Consider the following 11,040-nt stretch of genomic DNA (forward strand, 5'->3'; position numbering starts at 1 on the left):
ATGGTTCATGGTAAGCAATTAATGAATAAACCTTCCATTAAAAATGCATTAAATGCATTATGTATTCCCACTATATTCTAAGCAAATTACTGAATTTCTACAAACTTTCTGCAAGTTACTCTTTCAAGTTTCCTACTGTACATCCTAATGTTGTCAAATTGGTGGTGAGTATAAGCTTCCTTTTATAATATTTTTTTTGCTATAATGTAAAAAAATATTTTCCAGTTTTGTAAGGAAATTACCTCTCTGGTCCCCTTGAACTGATATAATTTTATACATCCAGTGACAACACAGCAATAATTTTACCTACGTCCTTAAAGAGGTCACTTAGTGGAAACGAGTACACAATCTCTGCTCATCCAGTGATTCGAATCAAGTCAGATTTTCACTTTTCTCCTTGTTTATGTAGTCTTTCATTCAGGAGCATTTTCCTCTTCTCTCATGTGTGTGAGAGTATAGGGCTTTCTCTGACAGCATCTACAGAGAAGGAAGAAAAAATAAAGTCATAATCAAGCATTTTCTGTTGATTTTCTGTCCTGGACTAAAGAGGAAGTGGAAACACTTGTCAAACAATTATCTGATTCCCACTAAATGTTTTAATATCTGTTATATGGGATTGGCTGACCAGACTGGGCGAATCTGGGTAAATTTCCGAGTTACTAAATGATAGCGACACCAATAAAATATTGTAAACTATGGTGCAATTGTTTTGGTTATCATTTCAGTATATTGCATACACTCACTGTCCACTTCAATAGGTTCAACTGCTCATGAACACATATATCTAAGCAACTCAGTGCATTTAGACATATAGACATGGTCAAGATGACAGCAAAGCACAGTCAGTCTTTTATGCAGTGAGCTTTTTATCATAGTTTTTTTTTTTTACCTTTATCTGATTAAACACAATTGTAGCTATGACAAATATATTGAGAAATATATATTGCATGACGATAATCCCTGATACTAACTGCATGTAGGCAAGATGCAGGGCAGATGAGGGTGTTTTCAATATATGCAAATAGACATTACTTATTAAACAAGCAAGAATCTAATCTTTGCACATTCAGTTTAGCTGTTGTACAAAATAATCAAAGGGCAAATGTATTTGAGCTTGTGAACTAAATAACACACCAAAAATTAACAGAGTTGGGTAAAAGAGTAATCTTTCAAATTTAAGCAAACACATTTTTTGAAAAAAAAAATATATAATGACATAAAATTGTGATACAAGAAAAAAGAAATTTAAACTTTATGTTTAAAACTATTAAAAATCGAAAGATTGGCCCCTCTTTATAACACCGGAAAGTAAAACTACCAAACTACAACAATTGTGAATTTAAACTACACTGAAAAAAATAGCAAAATAATCTTTTTACCTAATCTCACTCTATAATGAAACTCTTTCTTTACCCGGGAAAGTGCTGCATGTGATCAATGGTCTCAGGCAAAGGCATTCCAAAGCTCTCAGGCAGCAGGAGACTCAGCAACCCTGCTAAGGCTGTAAGGCTTCCCATAAGGATGTAAGGCAGTGAAACGGAATAGCTTCCTGTGGCAACATATCAAAGGATGTTAAGAAAGTGAAAAGCAACCTTGCCTACAATGGTTACAAAAAAAAAATCCTTTAAATGCTAAGAAACTTGTAAATTTTAACTGAAGGCTGTTGTTTCCTTTCTGATTGCTAATCAAGTCTTCTGTTATACTTCAGCTGGTGGTATTTCTTGTTGTTTAGTTCTAGTTGGGACATTTCTAAGTTGCTATGTTCTCCTTGGACGTGTGTGGTCTGGTTTCCTTGAGGAGTTAGTTTAACTCCAAACTTCAAAATGCCAAGTTATCTGACTCTGAACGTCTAAATGTTCAAGCCCTGTGACAGAGTATTTACTAAAATAGATGAAAAGAAATGCATAAACACATCTTCATTTAACGAGAAACTAAGAATAAGCTAGATGTAATGGCAGGATGCTTAGCATATGTTCTCCTCACTTTAAATGTGTTTCTTTTTCATCCTTGTGACCAGTGATTAACACAACTTTAAAGAGAGGACAGAAGATCCTTACTTAAGTAAATGAAGAACGGAGCAGTAATGCTTCCTATTCTGGAGGCCATAGAACAGGCACCGAGAGCTGTATTTCTCAGCACAGTTGGGTAGATCTCAGCTGTGAAGGCGTAGACCAAAGAATACGCTGTCGTCACTGCAAACTTCCCTATCATCTCCAGTGCTATTGCCAAAGAGAACAGATCTACGGGGAAAAACATTAAATTGTTCGAGGTTTGATGTAAGTTATTTGTTCAAACAGCGGTATAGTTTTGCAAAAGATTGAAAATGACTGTACTTAATCAATAAATGTGAGAACAACACTCAAAATAGAACATGTGAACATAATATATAATGATATAAAAAAAACTAGTTAAAGATTGCCAGAAATTACAGCTATAATAAATCGGTTTTGAACAAAACATTTAAGTGCCATACGTGTTGGAATAAGCTGAATGAGTAGCAGAAACAACCCTCCCATGGACAATGATGAGGACAAAGTCAGCCGTCTGGAACACCAGCGAAACATAGTCCATGACAAAATGTAGGCTGGTATCTCCACCAGAGCTGACAGGAAACAGTTGAAGTGCACATTCCCATGAAGGTTTGCCGTGTTCAGGGAAACAGCAAAGTAGGCAATGGTCAAGGTGTTCCTGTGAGGATATAAAGTGTCCTTTTTGTATCCTTATTCTGTACATCTCAATAGTATGGCACTACAAAGTAGTCAGAAAGATAACGAAACATTGTATCAACAACAGATTTTAGTTTTTTGCTGGTTTGACACTGTAGATGTTGTGATGGCAACATCTACAAAACCTCCACTAAAAGTGAGAAGTGTGGTATGGTATAGATGAAAGGCTAAATCTAGTATTTTAGGTGGTGTAACATAAGTTTGTCATAGCTTTGTAGAGCTTCATAATGTTTTAAGAACATCCATTTTAGAATTTTGTTTAACTTTTAAAAGTGCAGATAAACACAGTTAGTGAGTGTCCAAGTGGTTCCTTCAAGTGCTGAAAAACAAAGCCAAGATGAAATTTTCTAGGGTCAGTTGATAATGGCATCAAAAGCCCTGAAGTACTTTACTACTGAAGCGTAGAGCTGCCAGCCAGGCAAAAAAAATAAATAAATAAATAGAGCTATATCACGTTATAATGTGAAAAGTTTATTTTTCTAATGATATACTTTTCATGTTTGTACAATATCCTATAAAGTATTACAATATACATAATTATCACATTATAACAAAAACCTTTCACGTTCGTACAATAAAAAATATTTTATTGTACAAACATGATAATTATGTATGTTGTAATAACGTGATATTATGTTGTTCAAAAGTGAAAAGTATTTTGTACTAACATGATAGTATATTGTACAAACATGAAAAGTATATTGTTAGAAAAATAAACTTCTCACGTTATAACATGATATAGCTCTATTTTTCTTTTGCCTGGGTGGCTGCTCTACGCTTCCGTACTTTACAGTTTTTATGCCTAGAAAGAAACAAAATAAACCTAGAGCTATTTTTTTCCTTTTATATTGATAGGGGACTTAGTTTTATTTTTGTCTTTTTTCAAAAGTTGCCTTAAGCCTTCCTTATGGCAAATAAGGAACATGGTTGCACTGAGTGAGCAGCATAGACAGTTTTAAGATGGCTGCAGCTACTGCAACTTCATCTATTGATTTCTGAAGAATGTAGGCTTCAGTCACTTTTGTATTTGCAACATTTTTTCAAGCTACATCTATGTTTTAAACTCACTGTGGTGACAGGTAGGTGCTGACTACATTCCCAGCTCTGTGCCACATTTCATTTAAGCTAATTAAAGTCACTGAACTGAAATTCAATTTTTTTTTAGTATGTTAACACTAACTAAAAGGTATCTTTGTGTGTGCAATGCATCTATAATGTGTATGGATACACCTTGCTAACCAAGCTAGCTAGCATTGCTAGCTTGTTTAGCACATCAACGTCCAAAAATTGACAATTTTGGCTAAAATAATAAGACTGCAACACATAAAACCACAACTTCAAAGCAGCTAGAAACCATTGGGTGATGTCATGCAGTCTTTGTCCATTTTTTAGTTTATGGTAAATGGTAAATGGCCTGTATTTGTATAGCGCTTCACCAGTCCCTAAGGACCCCAAAGCACTTTACACATTCAGTCATCCACCCATTCACACACACATTCACACACTGGTGATGGCAAGCTACACTGTAGCCACAGAAGCCCGTTTATATACAAGGTGACTAGCTAAAAATTACAAAAGCAAGCCAAACGAGAACCACAACTCAACCTTATCTTGGGTTTCCCCTACAGGAACCCTAAAGCACTCAAAACAAGTTTTTAATAGAAAGAGAAATGAAAAATTTGAGTTTTATAAGTCAGTTAATTGTAATATGCAATGTGTGAATACATATTTATTCCAATTGATATTTTCAGGATATGCATCCTAAAAATATTTTCATATTAATATTTTTAACTTCAGAGGTTAAGAAAAATATAATCTTATCCACTAGCAAAGACTTAACTGTGTAAAGCTAGATTGAATTGTTTCCTGATCAAACAGAAATGCAGCTGCATCTGTTTTCGGACTCAGCAAGGAAGCGTGCACAGGACGAATACAGGCATACTGTGCAGTTACGCAAAACCTGATTTTGATCTTAGTTGCAGGCTTCACAGCACCCGACAGGTCATTATTTGTTGTTAGTGAAACAGGCTGACATGTGGTTAAACTGATGCATGAACAGGTTAAAACTTTGTATGTGAATGTGAGCAGTTGTGTGTGTGTTTATGCCTACATGTGAGTGCTTGAATGTGTGTAGCTGTGTATGTAGGGTCACGGTACCAAATGTGAGGGTCAGGTGGGACAGCAGGGACTCACCAGATCAGCCACAGCGTGATAGAGATCCAGCGGATGTTTCGAGAACGAAGCAGGTCACAGATGTTGTGGGCCCTTCTCTTCTCAGGCTTAAGTTGTTCCTGCAGGGCATCGATGCATGTGGAATAACAAACACTTAACAAGCAGAGCCATCAGTCTGGAAGTAATGTAACGAGAGAGAAGCTTGTGGGTTCAGGGTCAGATTTTCCATATATATGTATATGTGTGTGTGTGTGTGTGTGTGTACAGTATATTCAAATGTGAGGATTTTAATTTAAATGAGCCAATATTTCTGTGTATAATAATAAAGTTGGGGGAGGGAATGCATTTATATCCCCTAAACCGCATATTATACTGCCATTTGCAGTAATACCACATTTGTAAGCTAATCATATCCCCATGGATTGCTTGAGACAGATGTTTATAATTCGAAACAGACAGCAGTCAAGTATTCAGCTTTTTATTCCCCCCCAAAAAAACAATCCCTCAAAAACCACCATAATCCACTCCCAGTTTCCAGAAATGACACCAAATAAATGCTAACTCTACACATTTTTTAGCAGATCTGTTCACAAAAATAAAATTAAAAATGTGCTTCCATAAAGACATTGGACGTGTATATTGTTCTAGACCTAGTTACAATAAACAGATAGAGAAAAAAAACAACATTTTGTAACCCATGCTAAGGGTACATTATCTCTAAGGGGGAGAGATTGCTGCGCAGGATAAAGTTCATGAATGTGGCAATTTGGTTTCTTGAATAGAGTTCAAGAAACCAAAGTTGAAAAAAATAACACAGAGGTCATCTGAATGGAGGAATGCATTGTGGAAAAAAACAGACCCACTTTTTAAAGTTCTTTTGTAGAGTTCAACTGGTAATTTTACATTATTAAGCATGTGATCTTTTTTTTTTAACAATGAACACTATTACTGCAATTAACAGTTTGATTTATTTCATGTTTCAATCTCGGAAATCTACCGTTTTTTTGGATTTAAGGGTTCTTTTCAGTTTCTTGGTAATGGTGTCTTTCATTTTTAATAGACAGTTGTCTGTGAAGTGAATTCAGGTAGACAAAAACCAAGGTAATATTAAGAAACATGTTGTCTTCACAGCTTCTTTCATAAACTTACCTTTATTTGCAGTTACAGGTTTAATCAGTTCTTACACAATAGACACTTTTGTTCAACTGCTGTTAAAGTTTAGGCCTTACAGGTTTAACCATATACTCAACCATTTACCAGCTAACCTATCTAACCTATGCACATTTAGGCTCATAACACATGTATAGCTGTACTCAAGCACAATATAACAGTGCTTGGTGTTCTTTTCAGCACGTTGAAAACTCCTTGTCAATTAAAGTCGACTTCCTTCAATAGTTAAAAGGCACATTATCCAGTGCAAGAGTGCAAGAAGGAAAGGTGTTAAATGAACCTTGACAACATGTCTGTCTGTTAGCCGCCAGATTAACGTTCATTCATGCAGAAAACAGGAAAACAGTAAATGATTACCTCTCAATGCACACTGAGCAGTGAACCTGAAAAGGTTCATGCTTCTTGCCCTTTCACCTAGAAATACTGAAAATTCAGTTGGAACATTAAAAAACATAGTGACATGGTTTAATTGTAGGTGTATGCATTGTAATTTTCCTGGAAAAGAAGAAATATTTACCGTCTTACTATCTTGTTCAGTCATTAATATTATAGTGTCTAAGTGATTTCTGAAAACAAATGAAAAACAGCAATCCTGTCTCCAGTAAAACAGCCTTCTTTCTAAATTATTTGTGTAGTGACAGTAACAGATTTTCACAGTTACAGAGAAAACACTGACAGATAAGGCATTTTTGTCTTCCCTAAATATTTTAAAAGAACTGCCGCTTCTCTAGCACTGCACCCAAAAAAAGGTCTCACCTGCAAGGGACTAAAGATGACTGATGGAGGCTCCACCTTGTTCTTCTTAGCAGCGTCTCTGATTATGGCCTCAGCTTCTTCTATCCTTCCCTGAGAGAGTAGCCACCGAGGAGACTCTGGGATAAACCTTTTTCATTAAACAAAAGAGGGGGCAGAAACAGAGGCTCAGTCTTTTCAAACCAAAGAAAGCGCAGTCAGGACATCATGTAAATGTTTTGTCAATATTTTGTACTGGCTTCATTAAAAAGGATCCAAGGGAAAATAATTTGATTACCCTAAAAAAAATCCTAACACTCCCCAGATGTACAGCTGTGCATTATCAGTTACCGTAACATGTACAGTCACACACAAACACACACCTACCTACCACCAGAGAGGCACAAAGAAGAAGCCAGGCAGTGAAATGCCTAAGAGGAGCATCCTCCAGTCCCTGATGAAGAAACCAAAGAACGGCAAAAGCATGTAGCCCCCAGCAAAGAACAGATTCACACCCGCCGTGGTATAAACAGTCCGCACATATGGGCTTAATATCTCCGCTCCTTGGAAAATTATAAATAAATAAAAAACATTCAAATTACAAGTTACATTACATAAAAGTTTTGTATTATAAAAAACATATCTGAAAACTTTTGAATAGAGTACCTAACACAAACGCAGCCACATAGTTGGAAATGTGGCCCACACCAACGACAAAGAACAGGGCGCAGAATGCCGTCCAAGATGGAGAGAAGACCTGGATCAATGTGAATACCGTCTGAATTGCCTGCGTAGCAAACAGAACTATTTTTCTCCCATACCTGAAATTGAAATACAGCAAGACTGAACAAATCAGCATGTTTTATAAAGTAGGAGAGTCAGTCAAATTCACAACAACAATAAGGTCTCATATATTCTTTTTTTCTACGTGTACTTCAATGAGATGACATGTGCACTTAATGACTACCAATACCATATAGACTGACCAATCCCCTGACACTGCATCTCATTGCTTCTTTTTAATTACAATTTTGTTTTACAGCAACTTTACTGGATAGTTCATCCTCGCCCCAGCCATTAGCTTCCGTCCAGTACAAATGAAATAGTCTGAAATTGTGTGGTTTTCTGAGACATAAGCAAACAATTAATTATTTAAGTTTGCCCCCCCAAAATCTTACTCTAATGAGTAACAATGGATTTCCCCTTTAACCCAACTTGGCTTCTGAGTTGTGCTGGAAATGTGTTTAGACTTTGTGAGGGATTATGCAAGAGCTGCTTTCAATAAAAACAAAATGCAATGAGTTATGAATCATCTAAATTTGTTCTAAGGCCTGTTTTTCTTTTTTTTCTTTTTTTTTTGCAATACTTGCAATAGTTTGAAAAGAGAGATATCTTGCCTTGCATAGGGTCCTTTCTTGTTTTATTTTTTTTGTTTCATAGTACAGCAGAGCTATAGATAGCTGGTCTCGACTGGAAGCTGACCAGTTTAGTATCAGGACACGTGGTAAAACATTTGTAGCATGTGGTTTGACACTGTTTTGCTAATAAATATAAATTTATGTGTTTTTAAAAAATTAATCTGGATGATTAACATGCGGCTCAAAATTTTATCATTTTGTGATTCACTGATGCTGTGACATGGAGTTGTGGAATGAAAAGTGTATAATTAACTTGAGCATCCTGATTAGCCTACTGTATGCAGTGACTTTTGTTCAACAGCTTAGTTCTGTAGCAATAGATATGAGCTTAAGGGCATTTATTTCTATATCATATCTAACACATATTGTGGTAGGATTAGCTATATTAATATACAGCTGGGCATAACAGTTTTTTAAAAAAACTATTCCTCAGTAAATACTAGATGAAATGTGCTAGGTCACATTACTCCACATGTGTTCATTCAGTAGATCAATAGTACTCTAGCTCAACTTTGAAACATAGGACTAGAATTTAACAATTGATAATAATTAAGCTATCTTGTCCATAACCTGTCAGAGAGCTGTCCTGAAATGAAGGAACCGGTGAGAACTCCACAGAAGAAGAAAGAAGAAGTCAGTGGTTTCTTCCAGCTTTCATCACAAACCAGGTCCCACTGAAAAAACGCATAGAAGATATATACAGTGCAGATCACACTCTATATACAGTGCAGACAACAACAACACACTGTTGTTGTTGTTGTTGTTGTTGTTGTTGTTGTTGTTGTTGTTGTTGTTGTTGTTGTTTTCTCTTCAAGAAAAAACAAACAGCCCAGTGTGTTCCAGATGTTAAACAACAATCTAAAAGCATAAAACAGCATTGTTCCTGTAAACCACACAACCTAGGGCCAGTTTTCCACGAATTAGAGATTTTGTGTTATTTGAGAAATTGTTGCCACATCTTGTTTGACTTTGTGATGAATTCCCATAATAACACGAGTTTAGCTAACACACTTCCTGTATATCACAACATTTAACCTATATGGCTATACACAGTCGCCTAGCTCTACCTCAGCATAAAAGCAGAAGCAGCCTTTTCCGCATTTAGAAAAAAGGTGTGTGTATATACCTCCGATATGATTGTAGAAATGTAGATGCTCTGGTCATACTCCCATCCGTCCAAGCAGCTTTCTTTCGGCACAGTAGACAGATTCACATCAACGTCGGGCAGCAAGCCTTTTTCAGAGAAACTCAGGATATCAACAAGTTTGTATCTGGAACACCTGCTGCGCACCAACGCGCCACCTTGGCTGCTCTCTTGCTCCAGCGGGATGCTGCTGTTCCTCCACGCGGGGGTGAGGTTGAGTTGCGCGGGTATGAGGCAGTGGTGGGACGGCGTGTCGGCTAGGAACACCGTGGAAAGGCCAGTCAAACCGTTAGGGATGACGGTAAAAGAAAGGAGGAAAAACACCTGCTGCTGGAAACATCCCCACTCTCCGAGGAAAGCCGTTGAAGTTTCATAGTCCGTCATCTTACTGGTTTCTGTGGGCTCAGGGTTCACACAGTGGGCCAGAGTTAAGAAAAATGAAATGGTGACTGGAGTGGGCATTTCTTAAGCAGAGCTTTTGTTTCAACTACTAAACCATCCCTCCCACCTCGCGCCGTTTTAATTATTGTCCAAGTTCCCCAAATTAACTTGTCTTTAAAGGGGCAATCCGTGATTTAAACTGCATGACGCAATAATACATTGTTAAGCCCCCAAAGGTCTGCTTTTATCTGTACTGAACTAAAAGAGGCATACGTTGTTATTCCTAATATATGTATAGAAACTGTAGCCATATCGATTTTTATTGCATTTTAGTCCACGTGCATTATGACAGCTACAGCATCTCTCATTTCTATTTCCTAATACTCAAAAGCACAAATAAAACATTACTGATTTTAAAATAATTTCAAAGTAATAATGACAGCAAAATACTTGATTCGATTTACACAAGTGTCCTTTTGTATATGTTTTAATTAGCTGCCATGATCTATGCTGATTTACATCAGCCAAAGCTTTTTTCCTGAGGTACAACAATAAAATGTGCATTGGATTTATCTGCTAAGACAGCTGTTTCAAAGAGCAAGCAAATCACTGTGACGGAAAAGTCCATCATTAGGGACAGTCCAGAAAGGACAACGTCTTACCCCTGCACTGGAAGTTGTGTTTCCAAATTCCTTACTTTAGTCTTGCCATACAGAATGCACTCTGGACTCTTTAATTATCGTAATGACACGTATGAGAAATTATCTTTAGTCCAAGGCCAGATAACGATGCGCGGTATTCTCTTTGGTTATAGTTCCCTAAAGTCTTCCCTCCCCAAAGACCAGACACCTTTTTTGTTGTACTGTGTCTTTCTCCTGAATCGAACTGCCACAAAAAGACCATGAAGTCGAACACTCATAATTTCCTAAACATGATTGATTACGTAAGCATTATGACCCTTGTTCAACATTTTAGGTAACAGACTTATAGAAGGTGGATACCACTCAGCAAATACGGTTCCAGCCACCACTCACTTACATTCCAGCTTAAATTGTACACATTGTTCTACATTAGTACCAAAAACCAATGAAGAATGAACACCGTGTATCAGAATGTCTGTCAATTATTAAAATTAAATGAAAAAAAATTACAGCTAGATAGAGGGTAAATGAGAGGGGGGGGGGGGGGGGGGGGAGAGAGCTCTTGTAATTTTCCCTCTGCTCAAAGAGTAGGATAGTCTTACCGCCATATCTAATCTTTATACAAACCATTATCATGAAAGAAGTGTCACATGCAT

General features: G+C 36.8%; 1 protein-coding gene across 1 annotated transcript; it reads right to left on the bottom strand.

The window, feature by feature from the left end:
- Nucleotides 1-6: 6 nt before the first annotated feature.
- Nucleotides 7-10,603, bottom strand: LOC102310741 (solute carrier family 22 member 5). Its single transcript, XM_005923076.3, has 10 exons — nt 9,345-10,603; nt 8,789-8,892; nt 7,467-7,621; nt 7,192-7,363; nt 6,825-6,951; nt 4,920-5,017; nt 2,474-2,688; nt 2,058-2,240; nt 1,414-1,549; nt 7-477 (listed from the first exon to the last, which is right to left on the bottom strand). The coding sequence occupies exons 1-10, from the start codon at nt 9,822-9,824 to the stop codon at nt 414-416; spliced, it is 1,734 nt and encodes a 577-aa protein (XP_005923138.1). The 5' UTR covers nt 9,825-10,603; the 3' UTR covers nt 7-413.
- Nucleotides 10,604-11,040: the final 437 nt, after the last annotated feature.

The sequence above is a fragment of the Haplochromis burtoni genome, unplaced genomic scaffold (genome assembly GCF_018398535.1).
Source record: "Haplochromis burtoni strain Fernald_Lab_line unplaced genomic scaffold, NCSU_Asbu1 Contig_66, whole genome shotgun sequence".
Taxonomy (NCBI): Eukaryota; Metazoa; Chordata; class Actinopteri; order Cichliformes; family Cichlidae; genus Haplochromis; species Haplochromis burtoni.